This window comes from Liolophura sinensis, chromosome 1 (genome assembly GCF_032854445.1).
Source record: "Liolophura sinensis isolate JHLJ2023 chromosome 1, CUHK_Ljap_v2, whole genome shotgun sequence".
NCBI classification, from domain to species: domain Eukaryota; kingdom Metazoa; phylum Mollusca; class Polyplacophora; order Chitonida; family Chitonidae; genus Liolophura; species Liolophura sinensis.
In genome coordinates this window covers 24,022,626-24,048,119 of record NC_088295.1, presented here as the reverse complement: position 1 = coordinate 24,048,119, position 25,494 = coordinate 24,022,626, and the positions used below count along the sequence as shown (strand labels likewise).

At 38.2% G+C, this 25,494-nt stretch overlaps 2 protein-coding genes across 3 annotated transcripts; one reads left to right on the top strand and one right to left on the bottom strand.

Annotated features, from left to right (window-relative positions):
• Positions 1 to 7: 7 nt before the first annotated feature.
• Positions 8 to 7,874, bottom strand: LOC135467835 (LYR motif containing protein 1-like). 2 transcript variants are annotated; one of them, XM_064745725.1, is made up of 5 exons: positions 7,782 to 7,874; positions 3,960 to 4,164; positions 3,263 to 3,323; positions 2,693 to 2,724; positions 8 to 148 (listed from the first exon to the last, which is right to left on the bottom strand). In XM_064745725.1, exons 2-5 carry the CDS (start codon positions 4,104 to 4,106, stop codon positions 26 to 28), a joined length of 363 nt encoding a protein of 120 aa, XP_064601795.1. In that variant the 5' UTR covers positions 4,107 to 4,164; positions 7,782 to 7,874; the 3' UTR covers positions 8 to 25. The 2 variants fall into 2 exon arrangements, with proteins under 2 accessions (XP_064601795.1, XP_064601803.1); XM_064745733.1 differs by having other exon boundaries at positions 7,736 to 7,845.
• A 2,776-nt stretch (positions 7,875 to 10,650) lies between these two features.
• Positions 10,651 to 24,513, top strand: LOC135472608 (transient receptor potential cation channel subfamily M member 2-like). Its single transcript, XM_064752231.1, has 27 exons — positions 10,651 to 10,990; positions 11,207 to 11,271; positions 11,467 to 11,546; positions 12,147 to 12,321; positions 12,557 to 12,737; positions 13,047 to 13,216; positions 13,536 to 13,737; positions 14,272 to 14,437; positions 14,826 to 14,979; positions 15,424 to 15,496; positions 16,150 to 16,256; positions 16,520 to 16,651; positions 17,067 to 17,129; positions 17,397 to 17,517; positions 17,851 to 17,931; positions 18,071 to 18,214; positions 18,367 to 18,466; positions 18,675 to 18,900; positions 19,147 to 19,470; positions 19,903 to 20,046; positions 20,889 to 21,143; positions 21,677 to 21,851; positions 22,241 to 22,391; positions 22,662 to 22,840; positions 23,477 to 23,609; positions 24,196 to 24,303; positions 24,396 to 24,513. Exons 1-27 carry the CDS (start codon positions 10,651 to 10,653, stop codon positions 24,511 to 24,513), a joined length of 4,167 nt encoding a protein of 1,388 aa, XP_064608301.1.
• Positions 24,514 to 25,494: the final 981 nt, after the last annotated feature.

Genomic DNA, 25,494 nt, shown 5'->3' with positions numbered 1-25,494 from the left:
TATGTTATCAGAGTAGAAATGATGGTTATTTTCTCCTAGTGTCATAAAGTGATTTCAGATAAACGGGGGTGGACTGTTTCAGTGCTCTTTGTTGTCCTTTCTTCACTTTATGTCCAGTTAAAGGTAAAACTTGCTGAGGAATGTTTGTCTGTAACAGCAAACCAAAAACACTGACAAATAACAGAAATCTAACAACATTCTCAGATGTACGTTAAATGACCTAGAGTTTCGCCCTGGGATTCGGAAAGTATATCCCAGGATTCAATGCGTTGGCGGGTTGCGGTTGTGATTGAGCGCCGCGGGAGAGCATCGGGGAAAGTCAGGGGATTATACATACAGTTCAAGATGTGGTAAACAAGCTCACGCGTCAATGAACAGTTAGTCCATGATCCTAGAACAACAGTTCATGTTTTCTTCAGTTTTAATCATAATAATTTAGTACATGCACTGCGCAACAGGTTTTATTTTCGTTATTTTGTGATAAATGGGAATCTGTGGAGATTAAGCCTGACTCCTTATGTCAAATATCCGTATTTCACTGTAAGGCTCTCCATATACAAAAACTGTTGCAGAATTTAGCACAACGTGAACCCAACCATGGCAAACTAGACCTACCCGCACACGAGATGAAGATATCAAACTGCGATCAAAGAAACACCTACACACGTACGTTTGCACCGCTGAAGATGAACATTTCTTGTTCATTCTGGCGTAATTTGAAATACGGTCAACTTCCAGCCATATTTCCTACACATGAATACTTAATAATAATATTTATTATTTAAGCGAGTGCCGTCACATAAAATTTTTAGTCATCGCACGACTCCAAATTTTCACGTGTCTACCCAGCGATCACCTGATTTTTGCTGACGAAAGGCAAAACAATTATCTTATCTGTCGCTGGGGTAACATAAATCAGGTCTGGGCAAAATTGTATCCAGGAAATCATAAAAAATTTTGTTTATAAAACCAGTAACGGTGTTGTGTGAACTCCTAATGTGATAAAAACTGAAACAAATCCTGTCTCGCGATATGCCGGCCTTGCACATAGTGCTACCGAAAAAAGGCAAACGAAATCGTGGTGGTTTTCGGAAACCTCGTGTGGAGTATGTTTTCTTTGTTTAATGGAGGTCTAATCACTCTCTCCTGTCATCTTGCCGCCAAATTTTATCGTGCGAAAGTAAACGACAATAACTCACGTGCGAAACTTTAGGTCATATACCGTAAACACTTTCCACAATTACTTTATAAACAACAGACGAAGGGTTTTAGGCCAAAACACCTCCACAACCACTCCCCCACTTTCCACATATTTAAAGTGAAAATAAAGTCCGCCAATATATATACATAGAAAAAATGATAAAGGACACAGTTATCACAAAAAAATATGTAAAAAATTCTATAAAGTTTTGAAAGTTGAGAAGATGTTCAGCACTGGGGATATGACTCTGACGGATAATTCACTCCAAGTAGCCATGTTGAAGAAGCCTTTATGAACTTGGCCAATAATTAGCGCTGAAAGCGTCACGTGATAATCGGCTGTGGCATCTAAAAACCTTTAAGCTCTCGATTGTCAGTGGGGTTTCTTATAATAGATAAATAGATATCGATGCAATAACTGAATTTTGCAGTCCGTTTAGGTGTTAAATTGATGCATTTCGAGCCACACATTTATGAGCAGGGAACTGAGTACGGCTGCCCGTGTCACAATGGGTACATGTTGGGCAGGACACTGCTGTAACTTGTCAGGGTGAGCTGGCAAGAAAACCGCCTCGGGAGAGTCATTGCTTGAAGAAAAATATTGTGGTATTGCATTATGTGTCCTTAGAAAAGTCAGATTAATTACAAAAATGTCCCTCTCCCCGAAACCTGAATGAAAAGGTCTGTTTTCAGTCAGAAGGTCTTGCTATGTTCGGTAAATTCCCTGAAGTCGGTAAAGCCAGCTGGGCCTCATGCTTACACCCATGCAGGAAGAGGTCGAGCAGGACGATACTTGTATTGTCTCATTATCACACTGTTTAATACCGATGGTGCGGGAGAGCTCCTAGGTTTTGTGACGTCACTCTAGATAGCTATAACATGGCAAAATGGTGTTACCAAATGTGTGACTGACGATTGTTTGCTATTTATTTCGTTGATAAGCGCTGTAGATTTTTAAAAATATTTTTAGAACATTGCTGGAATACTACTTTATCAATCAATTCAGCTTTAGTGGCTGACTTCATGTTCAGGTTAAGTCCACCGTGGCTTTCGCGATCTGTGCCCTGCATCCTCGCTTAAGTGTTTTGCATGATGGTCAATCTGCCCATCTCTCAGACTTACTTGAAAATGGAAGTACTTCATCATTCATGTGCCTCTGTTCCAAATTAGGAATCCTTACGTGAAATAGTTTGCTTTCCATTTTGGTCACATGGTTGAAACTGGCTATTGTCATTCAAAACCTACGTCCTTACTTATACAATGATCAAGACTATGGTTGGAGGAAAATGGAGTGCCCAATGAAAGCGACCACCTGAGCTGACAAACCACCTGGCCTACATGCCTACAGCCACAACCAGTTGAGTCTGCAACCTCAATGGTCTTAAGCTGATTAGCTATAGCAAGAGCAACAATTTTTTTACAGGTGACAGGGACAGCAAGGACCAGAAGGAAATGAATCTATACAGTGTATGTATAGTAATGTGCAACTTACCAGTCGTGGGTATGGATTTTGGTAATGCTTGGCTGTAAAAATGTGAAGATAACAATATCAGAAACGTATTTTATCCTTTCAGAATGTTGTCAGGTCACAGTTTCATTTTTTTTTCTATTTATTATTTGACTGGTTCTTTTTGCCGTACTCAAGAACGTTTCACTTATATGGAGGCGGCCAGCATTATAGTGGGAGGAAACTGGAGAAAACCTATGACCATCAGCAGGTTGCAGAGAGACCTACCCTCGTACGCCCAGAAAGAAAGCCAGTATGAGGTGAACCTTAACTCACAGCAACAGCATCTGTGAGAGGTTCTTGGGTCATACTTTTTAACAGCATGGAGATTCTAGTGGCACTACATGTACATGTACATGGTACACAAAATATGCTAATATATTGAATATGGCATAAACAAAACATTTACAAATTTAAATTTAAAAATTTTACATTTAAAAATCTGATCATACTATATGTACATGTGAATTCAAGACAAATGACAAAGGCAAGGATGTATAATGTATGGAAACATTTTGCCACATAATCATTTTTTTTGCAAAAGCCAATAATTACCTATTTCAATTCTAGCTTCAGCTTCTCTAATGTGCTGTTGGATTTCCTCATCACTGTCAATCTGGCACAGCAAAAATATACAGCTTACATTTAAAAATTGTTTTCCACACTTTGTGAAGAGAGGTATTTCATATCTCCAACCAGCAAAGGACACACCATTTGAATGATGCGACTACACTCAAGTATATTTTAAGAATACTGCGATGACTACAGTGTATTGCAGTCAGGTTTACGGTGGAAGGAAATACACATGGCATAGACAAAAGAAAGTGATCCCACCTCACCAAGTATCTGACAATGAGCCAACATGAGCTGGGTTTGAACACTGAACTACAGTGATAAAGAATAAATCATCTTCTCAGAGGATACACTGAAATGATCAGAGATGGCCTTAGTGTTTATTTATTTTTTTGATTGTTGTTTTAAGCTGCAGTCAACAATATTTCACATATAGAACAATGTCTAAAGTAGTTATTGCACAGAAATCAAAGTATAATAGCCAGTCAGAAAGAGGGACAAAGAGACGATTGGAGCCAAATTAAATTTTTGAACTTCAACAAACAGACAACAAAATAACATTGAACAATATACTGAAGAAATAATGCGTGGAAATCAAATCTTGATGGACAGATGGCTGAACATTTAACAGGAGTGTCCTGTATATAAGGCAGGCACTATATAACATAGAAGATCTAACCTGTTTATTCTGCCTGAAAAGAACTCTGGCCTCTGAGGCTATGTAATCTCTCTCTGCAGTGGTAGCTGTAGGGTTGGTTGCCTCCCACGTCCTTGACAGGCGAAGAATACGTCTATATAATGACAGCACCTCCTTCTTTAAAGCCATCCATGCAGGAGTTTGATATCAACATAAATCTGCCATAAATTGGAGAATTGGTGGGGACCTGATTTGAATCAGAGAATGAACTGTTGAATTTGGTGATACAGACTAACCAGGTTTGCAAAGGACTGAACTTTAACTTTTTAATACATATGAAAGCTGCACAGTTCAAGGTGCTATGAACACCATATTCTACTGTATGTGCAACTGATCATCTATTTTTTATCTATCTAATTCTTACAGAATGTGAACTCCATCCATATATGCACAGTGTGTTTACTTAGTGACAACAAGTTTTTGCTGAACAATCTATTATTATGTTTGAACAGTTCACATTGTGTAGCTAAATAGAGGTAATGTCTATCTCGTTACTTGAGTGGACTCATCGTACTCAGAAATATTTTACTTATAGGAAGGCAGTCAGCGATATGGTGGGGGGAAACTGGGCAGGCCCGGAGGAAATCCATGACAATCTGCAGGTTGCTGCATACCATTCCTTGTATGACTGGGAAAGGAAGCCATCATCAACTTGAGCACTTCTCAGTTTTAAAATCCAAGCTCTAATACTGTACTCCCATACTTGTCTGAACACGATGATACCAACAACTTATTCATGAAGAAGGGAGATAACTTTGCAAGTCAGACAGACAAAACATTGATGAATATTTCACAAGTACATCAAGTGTCAGCTTTCCAGCATACACATAGCTAAACACACTCCAGAATTATATACTTTTTACTCCGCACATGCATTGTGTTTAATCCCAACAGCCTTATTACTACTATTACTACTGTCAACTATAAGTAGAACAGTATGTGAAGTAAACTTTTATATTTTTACCATACTCCTGAATTATCACTACTTTCTGCCAATTATAATACCTGTATTGAACCTCAGACAACTTGGCTTTATGTGTAATTATAAATGCATACATGTTTATTGTGTTCATCTATTCTTATGTGCAAGTCAATATATGAACATACCAACTCTGTTCTTAAAGTGCTTTCAAATTATTGCAGTGGAGTAAGATCAGGTCTGCTCACCCAACCAATAACCATGACAACAATACAGTCCATAATGTACAATATGTCATACATCTCACAAAACATAGTGATGTAACACAATCTACTCATGTAAAATGACCATCCCGGCTTCATATACCTCACTTCATGAAACTTATGATTCCCCGATCTGTAACAGTTCAAACAGCCAGAGTAAGCTTGTCTTTATCCTTTAACATTCATGGCAGATTATCAGTTTTGAAAAAAAAACCATTGACATAATATCGTGAAACATGTTATATTAGCACAATGTAAAGTGCCAAGCGACATAAGCATATGTATAAGAAATAATATCTGACATAGTTGTCATTTATATGAAGACTCTAAGTCCTAAACTTTCCTTCATAGATATGCATGATTCATGGCACCATAGCTTTTTTTTCCTTTGCTCTCACCAATCAGAATATGATATCTGTGATATCTGAATAATAGGCTATATCTCATACTTTTAGTCTTCTATTTTTTAAACCACTCCCACTTATTCATCTTATGCATTCATATATGTTTAAATCAAAGTGTGTTGTAAAATTGAAATAAAACCTTTTTCATGTGTCCGTAAAATGTGTCTTTTTCCCTGAGATATTTGTAATACATATTTCTACTTTATAGTATTCTCACCATTTACTGAGAAAGCCATTAATATGTAGGGCCTAGTTAATTTTTCTACAATTGAAAATGTATTTCTTCGCCAGTATTGGTAATATATTAAGAGCATGTTGGCTCTTTCCTCATCCTAAAATAATTTTTTCTCCTGAAAAGATAATGTTTAGTTTGGAACTATTATTTATCCATTCTCCAAAATTTTTCCAAAACTTCTTTACAGTCGGACATTCTAGAAAAAGATATTTAAGTGTTTCTTTGGGGGTTGTACATATTTCACAAAAGCTGTCATCTTTACAGCCTATTTTATAGCAATACAATCTTGTTGGTACTACTCTGTGTAATAATTTGCATTCAAAATCCCTCCTTTTTTGTATATCGTGTACATTGAAAAATGGAAGAAAATAAATTTGGCCAATTTATTTCTTTTAGTTTAAGGTTATAATCCCATTTATCGTGAAATTTTTTTTTTCACATGCGTGGTTTAACACATCATAAAACAATGATTTATTTAATTTTTGTTACATTAGAAGTTAAAAAGATATTGGAAAAGTTTGCGATTAGTAATCAACACTGTTATCTTATGTTTTTCTACAGCTTGGATCCATGGTTTAGGAATGTTTGTAATTAGGTTAATATAGTAAAGGTATGTATGTTTAATCATAAACATTTTCTTAAATTGTGGAAATGGTAGAAATTTGGCCTTGTTGTCTACTAAATCTCTTACATATCGTACTTTACTACTAAACCAGTTTTTGATACAGAAATGTGAATGTTTAAAGTTTGAATTATGCCACAAGTATTTATCTACTATATTTACTGTTGTTCTTTCCTGCAATTTTGGGAGGAAAGTGTCCCAATCTTTTACAGTGTCTTTCCAAACAGGGGTTTTTATTGATTGTAACATATATTTGATGTAACCACTCCCCATGTGGTTTAATATTTGTCCGACCTCAATCTTTCGCTATCACTGGTATTGCCTGATAGCAGTGACTTTCTGCTGAAGTTGTGTCTTTAAACTGCATAAGTGTGCTTCTATGGTACTAAGCCACTGTGTATTTGAATTAACGTCAAAATGCCTGCTGGCCAGAAATACTTGTTACCAAAATGCTCTCTATGTTTTTGTTAGCCAGCAACGTGGGTATAAATTTGTGTCTCCCATCATAACAATAAATCCTTCAAGTATAAATGTTGTTTGTAAGAAAAAATTAAATATTTTGATACTTTTTCTTAGTCTTTAAAGCTAGTATCTCAAATGATCAGCTCGTTGTCATCAGTTCAGCTGCCATATATCTATCTCTGGCAGTGTTAAACACCAAATGGTCAAACTGAAACTGGGGCTCCAAAAATACACAGTTTCTCTCGTTAAAATATATTCTATGCAATCAGATGATGAAATGTTTCATATATTAAATAAATATTTAGGTAAAGGTTAAAATCGAGAAATTTTAATTAAAGTACAGCACCAATAATGTACTCGGGTCCATTATTTATTTATTTATTTATCTGACTGGAGTTTTATGCTGTACTCAAGGACATTTCACTTATACGACGGCAGCCGGCATTATGGTGGGAGGAAACTGGGCAGAGCCCAGAGGAAACCCACGGCCATCTGCAGGTTGCTGGCAGACCTTCCCACATACGGCCGGAGAGGAAGCCAGCATGAGCCACAGAGGCCCCAGTACTCGGGTACATAGCCGGCGTTTATCCAGCAAGTGTTGTGACCTGATTTGACTACTTCTTGGACAGCAATGTTGGAATGTATAAAGTAACACAAAACTGATCAAACTACGTCATTCTATAACACTTCCCAGTAAGATTATTTAAGTGGAGGTCTGGATTAAATTTTGACGACCTGTACCACTACTGGTTTGCCCTTCACAATTCACTGACATGCAGAATCTTTTCCCTCTGCATCTGTTCATTGCGTCAACTACGACTATCCCTGGCTCAAGTAGCCTTAACGTTATTACCTGTCTGCCAGACATAAATACGCACATCCCATTGTCATAATTTTACCTGATTTAACAGTTATTTACTAAAATTATCGGTCCAACAGGAAAAGTCCCAGCTGTCAGAAAAGTTTTGAGCTATCGGACCACTTTCTGATTGTCGTTATAAGCACGGAGATAGTGAAAATTCGGACCTAACCTATAAACCACTCAGAAGTATAATAAACGAAAAACACGGATAATTGGTAAATCGGCCACTCGTAACTAGTGGAATTTGTATTCTAAGTTAACAACTTTCTTGTCAACTTATCACTTACGGTTTTATATTATCTGGTCATGAAAGTGTTCAAATATAGTAGCAACTCACTTGCCCACTTGAATCACGGCTTAAGCAGAATTAGGTAAAAAAATGTGCAGTGATATTAATTGCATTGCATTAGATGTCGCCGGCCTACAGTTATGATGTGCGTGTGTCGAGTCCACACCGCCACTGAAATATACTGCCGAAGACAACGGGTCTGCATGACACCCCACCCAATCATATACCGGGTCAACTAGTCATAGCCGTTTCCTAGCTCTAACCTCTCGGTGCGCTAGGCGAGGCAGCAACAAGTCCTTCTTCCCACCGCAGACGTATCAGTGAAACATTCTTGAGTAGGCCCTTACAGCGTAAAACAAGAATCAAATAAATAGGTTATGGTGTTAGGGAGACCGTAGCATAATTTGCCACTATGTGAACATTTACGTGAACAGTTAGAATGAAACCCTAACTGATGTTACTTGAAACAAGACCGGTTACATGTAACCATTTGCCAGCCCTTACCCTGTCGCTGTTATTTTGGTTTTACTCCCTGCTCTGTAGCCTATGTCTTGTATGTTCACAACAATTTATATAAGACCTAAATATGTATCAGCCTATAAATATGTATCTTCATGACGTAGTCATCCGTCTCTTTATTTTATGTGTTTTTTTCCCCATCTGTATAGCCTGCTTAACGACGCGTATTTAGAATTACCATTTACCGATCTATGGCCCAGATGACCTATTTACACAATTACACACCATACACGTTCATTCAGTACCAACAGTTAGCGGATACAAGTCATTTGTTCAGGCGTCGACATTTAGACCCAATAGTGCTTTCATTGTTATTATTATTATTATTTTTTTTTTTGGACATTTTTTTCTCTTTACATTTTTACAAGATTACATACATGGTAATGCCTGTTGATGAATATAGGCCTATGTCTGTCATATTTGGAAATAACATAAAGGTTTATCATTTGATCGCATCTAAATATATGAGGCACACTCTTGAAGAAGTAGGCCTAAACGTATTTACGAGTGTGTAAGCATATATACACTGACTATACAACTGATTATATCCAATTTTATACAAGTTTTGTCTGAACGTGTTTCACGGACGCTGAGAAATGCCTGCCTGCGAATGGCTGCATGCAGCAACTATGCACATGAGTAGGCAACACTTGGTCACGGTAAATCTCGGATTTAAGTCATATGAAAGGTGGTCATTAATAGGGGAATATTAGGATTATGGTAGCAAGATAGTGTCGTGGCCTTAACAATGCCACTTCATGTGTGGCTTACAAATCGCCTATATTTGTTACAGTGTGTTACCACTTACCACTCTGATTGCCACGCGGTCATGGGATTATTATTTATGGTGTAACACACACCGTGCCGGGTCACGGTTACTTGGATCCCAGTGTTTACGAAATGTCGTTATGTAGGGCCGGATTAATACCCATGTGTAGTCATGTATACTTTTGCCAAGTGGTACCATGCACTTTGACGCGCCTTCCATTGGAAGACTATACAGACACTTTTCAATCGAAAGGTCAGGTCTATATATACACACAGATATATATATATTGGAATACATCTGGACGCATGAGTAACTAACTTAATGTAATCCATTTGAAGATCAGAAGGTAAGAATACCAATTTGTTCCACACTTTCTTTGTATTTTCAGAGTAAATAAGTTTTAGTCAAAACAATGGCTATATGAAAACGCTTCTGAAATATCTATCCAGATATACTGCGTATACATTGGCATGGGAGCATATGAAAATGCGAGTTGTGAATTGTTGATCACCGTATCACTGTTCATCTGCAGGTGAATGGTAATGTGAGAGTTCTATCTCTATGATATTGCTGAAATATTGCACTGCGGCGATAAATCTCTTTATTCCAAAATTCTTAAATTTCTTGAACTGGCGTCAAAAGAACATTCCTAAACCTAAAATGTTACATTTAACAGTGGAACGATCACGAGGAGCGACTGTGCTCTTATAAAGTGTTAATGTTTTAACACTCGCCAAAGTGTGCATATTCCAAACTGCACTAAAAGTTCCTTAATCAACATCCTAAACCAACACTTGAGACATAGTTAAAAATATTTGACACTTTACATGGAGTTGGAATGTGAACACCTTTGAAGTGTGTTGGGGCATTAACACTTCTAAAAACTGGTCAGATATATGTAACTCTTATAAGTTAGAGTTCTCAAAAGTTTGATCCTCCTGATCTTGACAGTGTTGGAGGTAACACTTTAGTTTTAAGATAACAACGTTCGCAAATTAGACAAGAGGTTTCTCTTCGGTTATACATGCATGTATGTACACACTGATGTGAAAGGTGTTCTCTGCTCACCTGAAGAAAACCCTATAAGATCAGAGAAAATCACGACCCTCTACATGTATACTCCAGCTCTGACTTGTATTATCTTGAATAAATAGCATCAGGAAATGTGATGCAAAGAGACTTGTCAGTAGGTACATATACGTGTATATACGCATATACGTATGCATGTATAAACAATTTATATTGAAAACTGTGTACACATTGAAGTCTTACGGGTAAAACGTTATTTATAGGGCTGTGAGATCTTCACATCAAGTCACAAGTGTCACAATGACGGACCGTGAAGTAGAAGAACACGTCAGTAAATGGGTGTTTGGGTTAAGTGGCCCAGGCGAACCCGTTCCGATGGACAATGAGGCTGAAAATCAGTCCCCAAAACGGAAGAAAAGAGAGAAGCCCGTCCCCAAAGAACCAGGTCAAATGCTACCTAAGGCACGTCCAGTGTCTGACACCATCGTGATGGCGTATAACGATGACAAATCCCCGAAATCACCAGTTGTGAACAAGGGAGAATCATCCGTGTCACGGACCCGAGTTACTGCCACAGAGTTTGACCTAAGAGATTTTCAGACGACCCCTATCATTGATCAAGGTTTAGACACCTACGATGGTAAGTTCTATAACTGTGAAATGTCCCATGGCAATGGGCAGTAAACTCTCTGTAACCATGACTGAAGAAAATTTTGCAAGTCGATGCGTGTTGTTCCCTAAAAAATGCACGATTAAAATTACATTTAACGTGAAACAAAGAGTGGCGTATGAATGCTTTTTGTAGAGAACTTTTACCCATATTTTAGACTGCAAATTACGCCATTTTTAATTACAGGACCAAAAAAGTCTGCAGTGGGTCGCCAAAAGCGTCCATCATTCCTGAAATCATCATGGGGAAAGGTACGTGAAATATGCTTAAACGCACTCTTGTTTTCAGATTAATGTTATAGAAATTGCTGCAGAAAGTAAAAACACAAACCCATTTTTACTGCATACTTCCATACATATTCAAGTGAAGACTACTAGGCTGAATAGTTATATATTTGTGAGAATATAATGTACAATAAAGCTATATCCCTAAAGTTTATTTTTCAGGAAGTTTTAGCGGACTACGTCACAACAAACATCTACCAGTCAGAATGTAGTTATTATATCAAGAATCCTTTGTCAAAATCGTAAGTATGGCAACATTACTTAAAAATATACTCGACCATCACTGTAGAAAGTGTTTTTACTTCAGACAGAAAATGTTCAGCAGTAGGAATGTTAGTAGGCTTTGTATTTTAGATAAAAAAACAAAACAGAAAAAAACAATCGATAAATATTATCCTAACTTATAGAACATAAAAAATAAGGGTTCTCATGATATAAATAATAGGTACAAACTAAATTAATTTGTTTACTCTGCTTGTCTTATATTGCTTAGACGTATATCATTTCCCATTGGCAGTGGTCGTATGTATATAGTATGCATTATGCCCAGTGTCAGAGTCGTACAATGCAACGAATTATGCCCAGTGCATTGCGCCTGTATTACAAAGTTCTGTTTGTCAGTTCACAGCGTTCGTTAAAGATTACTGAACTTCCACTAATATGTTGTGCATATCTGTACGTCACATGTGGGGAAGCTGTCAGTAACTTGCCAAAGGCCGGTGGTTTATCCAGGCACTCTGGTTTCCCCCACCCATAAAACTGACTGCCATCGTATAAGTCAAACATACAGTATGGTTTTGCAATCAACAATCAAATAAAATCAAATCAAAATCAATTTACAGAGCGAGCTGTAAGTGTGGGCGGACTTTTGAGTGGCATAGAATCCGAGGGCGGGTGTTCCACGAGGACAACGACAATGAACGCTGGGATCCCCGAAGTCACACGGAGAGGACACCTTGTGATTCCTTTGGGGAGATCTGCTTCCAGGGATTTGGAAACGAGACCAACAATTCTCCGGTGAGTTTCGGCCATTTACTGTGACGTATAATAGCCAGTCACTTCACTTGTAAACGCAAGATGTATGCATATTTCTAACATAAATATTATATACACTCATTGTTTGTTCATTTTGATGACAGTAGCTCTAATTACAGTTATTTACTTGAGAAAAAGTTCTTCGACCGAAAGGAATTAAAGGGCTTTAAGTACTAGTTTTGAAATGCTGACATATTTTGCCATCATGATGTTGCAGTATTTGAGGTTGGATTCGGGTACCGATCTTGACAAGGTGTGGACTGTGCTGACAGAGTGTTGGTGTCTACCTTACCCTACTCTGATCATCTCTGTGACTGGCTGCTCTGGAAACCTTAACCTAAAACCTCGTCTAAAAACAGTATTTAAACAAGGACTGGTCAACGCTGTAGCTAGTACAGGTATACACGTTTGCTGGCTGCAGGATTTATAGAGTCAATTTTGTCACAGTATATCCTCATAACGTACTCAATGTGGTTATGAATATCAATATAACGATCACTGCCGGTTGATTGAAAGCATTAGAATACAAGATGTATATACACACGACAGTTACAGCCTGGTTTTTATCGAAAGTATATGCACTATAGAAGCAGGAGACAAGGGGTAATATCCAGTAATGCCTTGTTACTCCCAGATAAGGAAAATGACTGCAGCCGAAGCCGTTTTATTCTTGAGCTTTGACAGATGTTTTTTCATCACAATATCAGGTGCCTGGTTGCTGACTGGAGGAACTCACACAGGAGTGATACAGCTAGTTGGTCAGGCAGTTCATGAGTATCGGATGACGGCCACCTCCTCCGAGCAGGAGGACATTGTAGCTTTGGGAATCACCGCCTGGGGATCTGTAGCTAACAAACAAGCACTAGAAGGAGATGGGGTATGTTGTATGAGATATGTTTGCACCTGTCCAGATTGCTTTAAAAATTGGTAATAGCAAGGCGTAAGTATAGAATGTGTAGTCATTAAATCTTTGACGTCAAATAAATGAACAATAGTAATGCTGAAGGTAAAGTCTAGATTATATTTTCTGTAAGATATGCATGTGTTTTCGCTTCAAGTTTTTAAGGTTTCTTTCACCGTCATTTTAACACTTTCAAGTCCAAACTATGCTCCAACGCGATGCCACTTACATCATCTCATCATGAAAAGGGGTAATCAAAATAACGCCAGCATTGAATATTATATTATTTCTTCAGGACAAAGGCCTGTTTCCGGCCAACTACTCGATCGACGCTCTGACGGACTCAAAAAGAACCGCCCCTCTGGATCATAATCACACCCACTTTCTGCTAGTCGATGACGGGACAGAGAAACACCAGGGCAGAGAAGGGGAGTTTCGCGCATGCCTGGAAGGCTACGTTAGTGGTCGTGTGGAGACGGGAATCGCTGCGGAACACAGTAAGATATTATTTATCATGTAAATAACCTAGATTACTGGTGTAAATGGTCAACTATATATAGGCAATACCACAACAATGATTTATATGTACATCACTTCAACACTCAGATTTCCTTTCTTTAGTGGTAAAAAGTGAATTCTTCTTATCCAGTATGAAACCATCTAATGGCTTGATCAAATGAAGCAAGTAATTAAAAAACTGTAGCATTATATACATTTAGGATGGGACAGTTCTTATATGTGCATGGGGATATAGGTTAAAAGGAGGTAATCTCTACAATATTTTTATTTACTAAACCCCTCACATGTTGCCCTGCGGTTGCGCATTGAGACATCACAAGACACTCAGTATTTACATCTGACCAAAAGTCCTCTGTAAAATTGTCTCACTAACATTCACTGATGATTTATCAGACTTCTTTATATCCACACTTCCACGGGGGGTAAATTAGTTCAACGGTTGGCACAATCTAGACATCAAATTTGTATACAGTGAAGTTAACTACAATCGTAATCGTATATTCATCTGCTAGGTGTGAACGTGCCGGCAGTGTTACTGGTGGTCGGAGGCGAGCAAGATACCCTGAAGGCCGTCCTCGAGTCTATCCGGCGTCGTACCCCTGTCGTCGTCATACAAGGCACCGGAAAAGCCGCCGATATTCTCGCGGGAGCCTATAAACTGTCCAGAAATCCCATGAAGTAAGAAATTATTTAAAATTTAACTCATATTTTTGCGATCAGTGTTGCCCTACGTGTAATTTATAAAGTCATGTTATAATGCCCTTGCCCTTGGCAAGTGAAAACACATAAATTTATATTGGAAAGCAAAATGTTCATGACTGTTGCCGTTATGGTCTAGCAACCAAATTTTAAACAACTCACTGATTTATTTCACTGTTTATCCATTCACAGGCAATGAGCACCAACAGCCTCCATTCAATCATTTTTTTAAAAATCACTTGACCTCAGGGTAACTATATATCTCAAAAAGTTAATTTCTATCAGTGTAATAGAGTATCACACGATTTTTGTAGGCCACGAATGATTGTTGCTGAAGTGCTAAAAGAAGCTGCTTTGTGTTTAACAGTGAAGACACCAGCGCCTTTCCCGCAGGTTTCCTTGCGACTTGTATGCGTCGCATTCAATCGGAGTTCCACTGGCCTGATGACGGTATGGCTGTCTACAGAGATGCCAAAGAATGTATGAAGGTTTTGATGGAAATACTACGCTACAGACCAATGGTAGAGAGTCACATTTATTAATATTTGATCTCTGATGTCTTGCAATATCATGGTTATTCTTTTATCTTAATTAAACACATAAAAGCCTACTATTTGTTATTGGTATTTTGACTGTAATTAAATATGATGTCGAGTTCAGTTTTCCTTAGCCGAGTATTGTATTTTTTCTGTTTCAGTAAAAATCAGCCTGATGTACGGAATGTAAATTTTTAATCAGTTAAAGACACATCAATTTGATCTGAAACAGCACAATTCAGGATATAGTACTTTATATTCAATGATAAATGTAGTATATTCAAGGTTCATGTGACAGTAAATGTTTCCTAGTCATAAAGTATTGACAAATCTCGACACGCTTAATTATATATGGCACACACAAATCCCTTTCCATTTTTAGGCCTATATGTGAACATGCATTAGATGATCTCTGTTTTGGACCTCCAGGTTAACGTCTTTGAGCTAGATGACGCAGCAGTCACGAACGTCGACAAGTGTATTCTCTACGCTTTGCTCAAAGGTACTGTGGATATTAAGGCGAAGATATATTAAACTATAACATTAAGTACTTGAGCTCGGTTGATAGGAGGTCATTATATATATATACATATATATATATATATAATATATATACATTTATATATTCCGTGCGCATATGTAAATATAACATGTCACTTACATAAAGACAAAAAAGGTATGAAAGAAAATTTACAGAATGTGTGAAGACTGAACTGTGGAGTGAAATGGCCTCAAAATAACCTCTTAGTAGGTGGAGAAAACTGGATTGCCCATAGTAAACCCTTAGGTTTTAGTAAGTAACAGACGCACTTTCATACATGTGACTTACATGAAGGGCTCTGGCACTTTGATGGCAGGCAGTTTCTCCAGCAAATTTCAATCAATATCACCTAAACGGCCACATAGACACCAATCAAGGTGCTGTCGGCAAAGATCCCAGATTCATCAAATCTCGATGATCTTTGTCCCACGTTGTAATTGAACCATTGCATGAAAAACAAGTAGGCCTATATCAACCACGATCTAACCCCACTCCCCCACCTCCACCTCACCGACTTGCATTTGGTATCGGAAACTGTATTTATACAAAGCCACATTGTAATTCCACATTTGAATATTCTGTGCAAACTAAAATTTCGTCACTTCCTGTTTTAGCAAACAAGACCCGTCCAGAAACCCAACTAGCATTATCACTGGCCTGGAACAGATGTGACGTCGCCAGAGAACAAATATTTACTTATGAAAACAGAAAACACTGGCAGGTAAAATGAGAAAAAAGACAACAAATATATGCATATGCCTGGACTGAAAACTGTTTTGACATGAAGAAATGTTTCTAATCAGAAGCAAATACATTCCATAATTTATAGCGAGAAAAAGGTGAGAACTTTCCAAGGCAACCGTTCTAAAACCCCAATGTTTAGAAGAGGTCATGTGGGATAAAAAGAAATTGCTGTTTCAGAAGATTTAGCATTCATTCGGTTGTAATATTCCCAGTTCCTCATTTTTTTCATTCGTTTTACAGAGCGTAAATTTGTACGACGCCATGTTTACGGCACTTGTCCAGGACCGTGTGGAGTTTATCCAGCTCTTTATTGATAGTGGAGTGGACCTCAAACGTCTCACAGTATCGACGCTCTGGAACCTGTATGCAAGTGTAAGACAGTAAAACTTAATATCAGCTCTGGAAATATATCAAATGAAAGAATATAACCTTTGCATATAAACTCAAAGGTATATATTCTAAAAAAAAATGCTCCAGATTCTTAAAACCTACTGTTATAATTATCTGACAGCAACGATGTCTTCTATTTTGGTATACTATGAATTATCACATTACAGTTTAATTTGTGAAAGTCAACATGATATGGCAGTAATACTGCCGAATTGGCGTTAAGTCATAATCAATTTCTAAAAGTTGTGTCAGCAGACTTTCAGGAAAATCATGTCTGTGATTATTGTAGATAGTGGTGTATTGTTTTTTAGAACTGAATTATACCGAATTTTGTTGCAAGGGGAAAGACTTCTTATAGTCTAGTAACATTTACCATGTAAGCCTGTGTTGTTTGCAGGTAATCAATGAGCCACCAGACAATTGTGCTGAGTTGCTGAAGAGCCTTGTATCCGTATATCAGGTGATTAATCTGCTCACAAACATACATGTACACCTTAGCTAACTACTCGTGAAGCATGAACTTTTTAAATCCTGTCATTTAAATTATTCATGACAAGTTCTCTGCGCTTGTTGTAAGTAGTCCAAGCTTATAAAGTTCTATATACAAACCAATTATTCACACCTGGTGGGGAAAAGCCTAGCCAAAACTCTCGCCAGAGGTAACATGACTGTTTGCAATTTTAAAAAATATATGTTAAGATAAGTTTTTTTTTCTTGTTACATGAAGCAAAATCCCATGATCTGCTGTGGGTCCAGCGAAAAGGGGGAAACTCCAGAGGATTTGTTGAAAAAGATTGGTCGCCTACTACAAGACCTATTAGGAGAACAGTTTACAGATCTTTACAAAGGTATCATTTGCGGACAGTGTGGACAATATCAACATACAAACTTTGTGTCTGCCGTCAGATACATGTGGGAGGGAAAAACGTTTATCAGCTATTCTGTTGTTTTTCATATTTCCAGAAATTGCATTCTTGTAACTTAACTTGTGCACACAAACTTAACTTGACATATTGAACACCGTCAACTGAAGATCACGGTAGCTATATGTCGATCCCCCTAAAACCCTAAATATGAGATATTTTTGGTGTGTCACATGTATCCGTTTTGTGTTCCGATACAAATGTATGTGTTTCAAAACCATATGATACCCTTTAATGACTTCCTTTACATTTTCACAGGTCCTCAGTTCTTGCTGTCTAAGGCTATGTCGAGCCAACCTTGGGGGCAAGAAGACGTATACTTTGAAGAAAAAACAAAACGTAAGAGTTCCGCTGTGTAGTACTAAACATTTCTGCAAGTATTAACTATTTAAGGAGAAAATAATATATATATAACCAAACAAGTCTTCTAAAGAAATGTAGTTTGTTCAACAGTGTATATGTTCCTCTCTTCCGATAGCCGGTAATCCTTGGAACAAAGGGAGGCGACAAATTCGTAGGCAAGAGTTCGAACATCCGGAGAGGGAGTTATTCCTTTGGGCGTTACTGCTCAACCGGAGAGAGATGGCCAAATTCTTCTGGAGGACTGGCAAAGACCACATAGGTACTGTGCACTGACATTTCAGCAATCAGTTTGCTAGTGTAACCTTCTTTATAACAATTAAGATAAAAAAAATTCCGCACTTATGATATTGTTGTTAGGTAATTTTATTTCCTCATGTGAAAATAAAATAAGTTGTTTTCTTCTTCATGTAGGTGGCGCTATAGTGGCGTCAACGTTGTTGAAGTCACTCTCCGTAGTGGCTGCTGATGAAGAGGAGGCGGAGCTGTCAGAAACTCTTGTCGAACACGCAAAGTAAAGTGCTCATGTACATGTATATTTTAGCTTTTCATGCAAATATAAACTTTCATCCTACGACAATATTAGGAGTTTCGGAAAGAACACTGAATTGTACAGTTCTCTCTTGTTTTCTTACTTTTGTCAAACTTCCAGCTAACACATTTCCCCCCTTTAGGCACGAGCTGAAAAAATTCACAAACATATATGTTTTTATTCAATACAGTTATTATGGAGATGTGGCCGTCACTGTTCTGTCTGAATGTTACAACAAAAACAAGCGTATGGCACATACTCTGTTAGTACGGGAGCTGAAGACATGGGGAGACACGACTCTATTTGCGCTAGCTCAAAACGGAGGGTTAATGGACTTCATGGACCACGCCTGCTGCCAGACAAAGCTCAACCTGATCTGGAACGGCTGCATAGCTCAACACACACCATTCTGGAAGGTACTAATTCAGCTATAATGATTTCACGATGATATTGAATTAGGCCGCTGGACATTTGAATCAAAGGGTTTGTTTTTGGTTGTGGACATTTCCAAGTAAAGGAGGAAGGATTTTCAGAATAACTGGGAACTATGTAGTTATGATGAACTTCATTCTGTTGAGAAACAATTTCTTGAAAATTACAAATCATACTTGTGTAGAAACAATTGCGGTGTAAGTTTATGGTACTTCATCTATATGTTTCAGGTCATACTTACAATAGTTTGCCCAATTTTGGTTCCTTTGGTGAAGTTTGCAGACAACGAGACATCTAGAGCAGTTCATGATAACGACAGTGAAGAGCACACCGATTCTAATCCTACGGCACTTAACCGCGTCATGCCTGACAACGGGTCAGGGGTTCAGTTTACTCAGTCTAGGACGGAACAGCAAAGGAATCGCCGAGGAAAGAACTATTTTTTTCAGGTGATGTGCTGCAGAGATGATCTACGGTCGGGCTTAAACATAGACTTCTGTAGAGCCATGTTTTATTTCTACACAGCGCCCGTGACCAAATTTTACTGTAACATGGTGAGTGATTTATATCAGTCATTACGTGTCTGTTAAATTTTTGCACGAACCTGTATAGGCTACATGTGGAAAATGAGTTATAAAATTCACTCGATCCGTATAGAATATATGACAGTATTTTCGAATAGATACATTGTACACGTATATACCAAGAACGCGACATAACAATGTTCTTGAATGCGACAAGCACATATTATATTATATATTATATACACAAATATTCCTTATTTATTTGTTTCAACATTCAAGCTTGTCTTAGAATCTTTGTGTGGGAAAATTCGCATTTTAGTAGAACTGTTATATAAGCGGAACAACAAGTTCTAGTCATAATTCCTGAGACAACGTAAATAACATTTGACTTTCATTCTATTTGTCATAAATGAGATATAACTTGATATTGCGAAAGACTATAATGAGGTCAAACTGTTACAGATAGCTTACCTCATATTCTTGTGCCTGTTCACCTACTTCCTCTTAACCGACTTGAATCCCATGGTTACCATCAGCTCGGTGTCTGTGGCAGAGTGGGTAACCTGGGGATGGGTGGCCACTATGATCATGGAGGAGTTCAGACAGGTGAGGACAAGTCATGTGAATTAGAACCACAATGAATAAGGCTACAAATATGCCTTGAACAATCAAAATGCCTGGACGTTAGAGAACAGCCGTAAAAAGCCCAAGCGAAGATATATGCATTGTCAGCAGAAGAAAATGGGCATTCTACTAGTGTATAAAAGACACCAGTAAAAACAAGCATTCAGCAGCAGTGCTTTGGCAACACATGTACCCTACAGTGGTTTGAGCCCTCAGAATAATAACTACATGCATACCTACTGAAGTCCTCAACTCGGTTCAAAACTCGAAGATGACCTGTAACTGTATAGTCCAGGTGAAACAATTCAGAATAGCGAATGGTTTGAAACAACATACTATAGTTGAACTTCAGAGTTTTTAAATTCTGTCCAAGTTCAAAACAGGGAAAAACGGTCATAATTTTGTTGGAAATGAACGAAACATTCCGAAACTCGAGCTCGTGTAATTCGTAATAGCTGTACCATGTACCAAGTTTCAACGCAATACGATGAATTGATATGAAGTAAATCCGGAAATCATTTCTATGCGCATTGAGAGATACACAAACACAGGGTGAGGCTGTAGTCCTCTATGGGAGTCGCTAGGAGACTAACAACATGCGTTAGAATGTTTGGCAAGGCCATATGAGGATGTGGATGTATGCATTCACATTCCAAAAATTCAGCTTAATGGTAAAATTCTGTACTTAACACTAGAGATTCCCAATATATCTGTGGGCTAGTCCTTTTTAAACTTTGAAACATTGACCTTTCTCGGAAGCCATCGTATCATTTAATTGCTGCGCCAGTGTTTTTGATAAAATATACTTGTCTTCTGTTTCTCAGATTTTTGTCCGCACACCGAAAGTGGTAAAGTACAAGGTAATAAGCTGGGGTCGGAGTTTCTGGAACCGCTATGATATGTCGATGTACCTGTTGTTGATCGTCTCTATCATCCTTCGGTGTACTCTGTCAGAGAAGGACTTTGTCTGGGCCAGGATGCTTTACTCTATCACTCTCACCATGTTTTACCTGCGATTTATGCAAACATTCCATGCTGAGAAAAACATCGGCCCCAAAGTGATCATGATCAAACTCATGGTAAGAGCCTGCACGGAGCGTTAAGTAGAAATGCTGTGGTTACCTTGTTGACCGTGCAATGTTTATTATTAACAGAACATGTACAAAAAAGATATTATGTTATGTTTACAGATCATGCCTACGTGAAATTGCCGTTTAAGTAACACATGCAGTCTCATTTAAAGTTCAATTAAAAATCCAACTTCCAACTCCAACTTTTTCTCCATACCACTTTTGTGCAAGTCGTTGAAGTATACCATTCTCATTTGAGCTAGAATGGAGCAACAGTCAAAGCAAACCACCATTATTCTGTATAAAACTGTAGTGCAAATATAAGCTTTACTTATCCTTCCTTGAAGCAGCAGGATGTTGTGGTGGACGAGAATCTTTATGGTACCAAAACTGGAACCATAGTGAATCCAAATTCTCACAAGCAAGAAAGCTTTTATGTGATCACATCAGTTTTGGAATTTGGGGAATAGAGTCATAATTTTAAGTTCCACACTTTATCGATATACACTTTTGCATGTATATATTTCATGTTTTCTTCTCAGCTGACAGATCTGGTATTCTTCTTACTGATCCTGTTTGTGTTTGTGGTCAGCTTTGGGACAGCCTATCACGCCAATCTATACCCCAATACCGAGTTATCCTGGAACATACTGAAGAATGTTATATACATCCCTTATTGGCAGACATACGGGATCTACAATCTGGATGTCATAGAAGGTACCAATGGTCAGACGTGGATATTAATTGCTATAGTAATATTCTTTATCAAAAGTTCATTTGTTTGGTCAAATTAGCTTGGCGACTAAACATTGTTGTAGGAACGTTTATTGGCTCATTTCTTGATGGTCGAAATACCGTAAATAGCTGTATGCAGATATTAGGCAAAAGTTAACAGACTAACCCTTTTTGTCTGACAAAGCTTTCACTTACTGGTATGATATTCCTAAATTTTCCATATATTAATTGTAAACTGTTGTGAGCCATAATAAATGAGTTTAAATTCTGAAGAATGCTGTGGTCCATTCAAACATTCAAGCAAGAAATTTTCAGTATATAGATGAAAAATTTGAATTCTATAAATGTTTCTTCTCTCTTGTGTCATGTAGGAAAATTAGACAGTGACGATTGCTATTCAAATTCCACTTTAATCACGAGCGAGAAGTGTCCAGAGCAGACCTGGCTGGTGCCTGTGTTGACGGCAATATACGTTCTCCTTACTCACATCCTGCTCGTCAACTTGCTGATTGCAATGTTCAGGTGAGGAACTTCTAACATCTTAGGACACATAGGTACTTGACACTATTACGACACGAATTTATAAAAACATCTCAGATATCTGTTCAGTGGGAAGATCTTGAAGCAACCTGCGGTTGGTCGTGGGTTTTCCCCGGGCTCTGCCTGGTTTCCACCCACCATAATGCTGGCCGCCGTCGTATAAAGTTGAGTACGGTGTAAAACACCAATAAAATAAATAAATAAGATATCTGTACAGGCTTCGTATTCCTATATCTCTGTTTTTCTCACCAGCTACACATTTGGACGGGTACAGAAGAACTCTGAGAAGGTATGGAGTTACTACAGGTTCTCCATTATCTTTGAATATTATGACCGTCCAGCCTTCGTCCCTCCGTTGTCCTTACTGGTATATGTATACCGTGTGTTCCGGTATTGCTGTTATGGGGGACTTCGTCAGTCAACCGCATTCTGTAAGCATGTCTTTTATTTTCCGATTACGGTGCTTTTCTTCATTGGTTTATCAGTTTTCTGTATCTAGTGTGTATCATATTTATCTTCTGAATAGGTCATTCCCCGTTTATAATGGCAATACATGTACATAACAAAACTTATTCTCTGTTTACATGTATGTTTTGTAACGATGCTCTTTCCAGGATACTGTGTTTCCCCTAAAGTTTAGCACTATTCAAGCATTTGGCTTGGTTCGGATTTATTCATCTACCATATACGGAAACTTAAGAGTTTTTGGTAGAGTATGAGTAACTTCTTTTCATAAAAACTTACATGCTGGCGTCAAAAGAATCATTTCACGGTTTAATATGCATCTGAAAGTGCATTTTTACATACCAATCATTAGGTGAAGTACGGTATTGTGTTTGTATATGCTTGAATCTTTTCTTTCTCCGATAGTCACTTGGTTCAGACAGATAAGTAAACATTAAAAGTAAGACTGAAAAGATTGCAGATTGCAATTTCTAACCTCTGCATTAACCATAGACCTCTAGGTATAAAACGGTTGATGGTATCCATTAGTCGGCCATTCAGGCCGGATATTATAGTGCTGCCAGACAGATATGATGAATTCAGACACGATTTTTTTTCAAAAGGTCACCTGTTGACTCGTGATGCTTACCAGCGGTATGTGGCTATGGAACGCTCGTCCACAGAGAAGATCCTGACCCGAGCTCTCATAGAGCAGAGGGAAGGGCTAGACAGCAAGGTCACAAGTACCTCCGACAGGTCAGTCTCTGCTTCAGCAATGAAGTCGTACTCGAGACTTACACAGAATCAGACTTCCATGTGCCGTTTCATATGGTCAAATTAATTTAGAATTTTATGATTCTTGAAGACTCGTGCACAACAGGTACAGGGCAAAAGAAATATTAGAGGGACCGGGTAATGCACACTAGCAATATTTACATGGTCGGGCGTACAGGCTAACACTAACCACACCATGACAACTAAAAAATAACGCAAGTGTCAGCAAGTTTCAGTCAAGTCATTCGGTTATTTTGTGAACAGTTTAGTAATTTTCAAATACATATAAGTAAGAAATAAAAAAATATATACCCATATAAGTACATGTGTTGTCGCTCAAAACACGATGAACGTGTGTGCACATCATGTCGCTGTTATATTCAATTCAGAGTTCTTTGATGTTGTTAATGTTGGCTATGTCCTCTTCTCACACGACAACTAGAGAGCCCACGCGTTTTTGATATGGACGCTGTTATATTCTCTATACTACCTCATTACTTACTTCGTGATACTTCAGCGATTTAATTAAATTATTTCAGTTTAATCCCATTGTTCTGTCCGTTTGCAGACTGGACCGTGTAATGGCCGAGCTGGAAAACATCAAGGAACAGATTAAGGTTCAGGAACAGGGGTTGGCAGGCGCTCTGGTTCACGAAGAAACCATTCCCTTTGGCAGGTAAGTTGTTTAGGATGATGACAAATGGTCCTATGACACGACATTCCCTATTTATTTGTTCATATAGCTTCACTGTCACCCTTATGTTTCAGACCAAAGCCATCGGAAGAGCAGAATGATGATGCGATAAACCGCCGACTGAACGAAATGCAGCAACAGCTGAGCACTGTGTTATCCTTACTGACCCGGGATGTGCCCGTATCAAAATAACTTCCGACGTAGACTACAGCCACGCAGCAGTTCTGTGTGATGAGAAACTAATATACTCATTCAAATACGATTGGTCATCGTTGGAACGACGGATATAACACTAAGACCGTGTGTAATAGCTGACACACATACTCACTTCTCAAAAGCTATGTACCTCGGAATAAGAATCGACAGTTGCGGGGAATACGGGCTATTCGCTTTTCACAAAGTGAAATAGCGAAATCAGTATTACACGTTATATTTACTTGTCTGCTTTTGTTTACTGTGCATATTTGTTCAAGATCGTCATAGAGAAATTAATTTATTGTATATAGGACTACATCTACATGTATGCAGATTTTCCTGCACATTGGCACGCTGGTGTTGTATACATCTAATGTATGTCTACCTATGCTGTTACGGGTTAGAATGTTTTATGAGAAACTAAAATCTTTAGGACGGCATTCCTGAACCTTTAGCGTTATACTTCTCGACATTATTATTAAAGCTAAATATGTAAAATATGATTATTTATTCGTTTACTTTGATACTGTTCACGTTCATCACACGAGCTATACTGGCTCCCGCACCAGAGTGCGATTTGGTCATTCGGTGGTTCATTTCAAAAACACGAGGACTCACTCTTGTCGTCGGCGAAACTGAAACCTCTAGAAGTATAACCAGTCTGGTGTTCATACTACCTGATCTTACATAGAATGGTAAAGTTCATGCCTAAAACAGTTTGATCTCTGTGTACTGTGATTGGCTGGGGCATCACGCTTGTTGTGGTCTTCAGCAGGTTAATGGAGGCTTTGATTTATTCGTGCGAATGTTGTTGAACAACATACTCAGTTTTCTCTTGTGCGATGGCGGGAAATTTTACGGGTGGAGGAAAAGGGAATGCATGTGGTAAACTACTGACCTTTGACAAATTATTGACGAACTTTACCACGTGTCACGTACAGACATGTACACCTTATTGGTGGTCTTCATCGAATGTTA

What these genes read in the sequence shown, in the direction of transcription:
- LOC135467835 (XM_064745725.1), bottom strand. Translation starts at nt 4,106, where the DNA reads ATGGCTTTAAAGAAGGAGGTGCTGTCATTATATAGACGTATTCTTCGC. An exon ending in TGAAGCTAGAATTGAAATAG is followed by an intron (nt 2,725 to 3,262) that starts GTAATTATTGGC and finishes ACATTTTTACAG; the next exon opens with CCAAGCATTACCAAAATCCA. An exon ending in AAAATCCATACCCACGACTG is followed by an intron (nt 149 to 2,692) that starts GTAAGTTGCACA and finishes TTGCTGTTACAG; the next exon opens with ACAAACATTCCTCAGCAAGT.
- LOC135472608 (XM_064752231.1), top strand. Translation starts at nt 10,651, where the DNA reads ATGACGGACCGTGAAGTAGAAGAACACGTCAGTAAATGGGTGTTTGGG. An exon ending in ACGAGACCAACAATTCTCCG is followed by an intron (nt 12,322 to 12,556) that starts GTGAGTTTCGGC and finishes ATGATGTTGCAG; the next exon opens with TATTTGAGGTTGGATTCGGG. An exon ending in ACTCTTGTCGAACACGCAAA is followed by an intron (nt 18,467 to 18,674) that starts GTAAAGTGCTCA and finishes TATTCAATACAG; the next exon opens with TTATTATGGAGATGTGGCCG.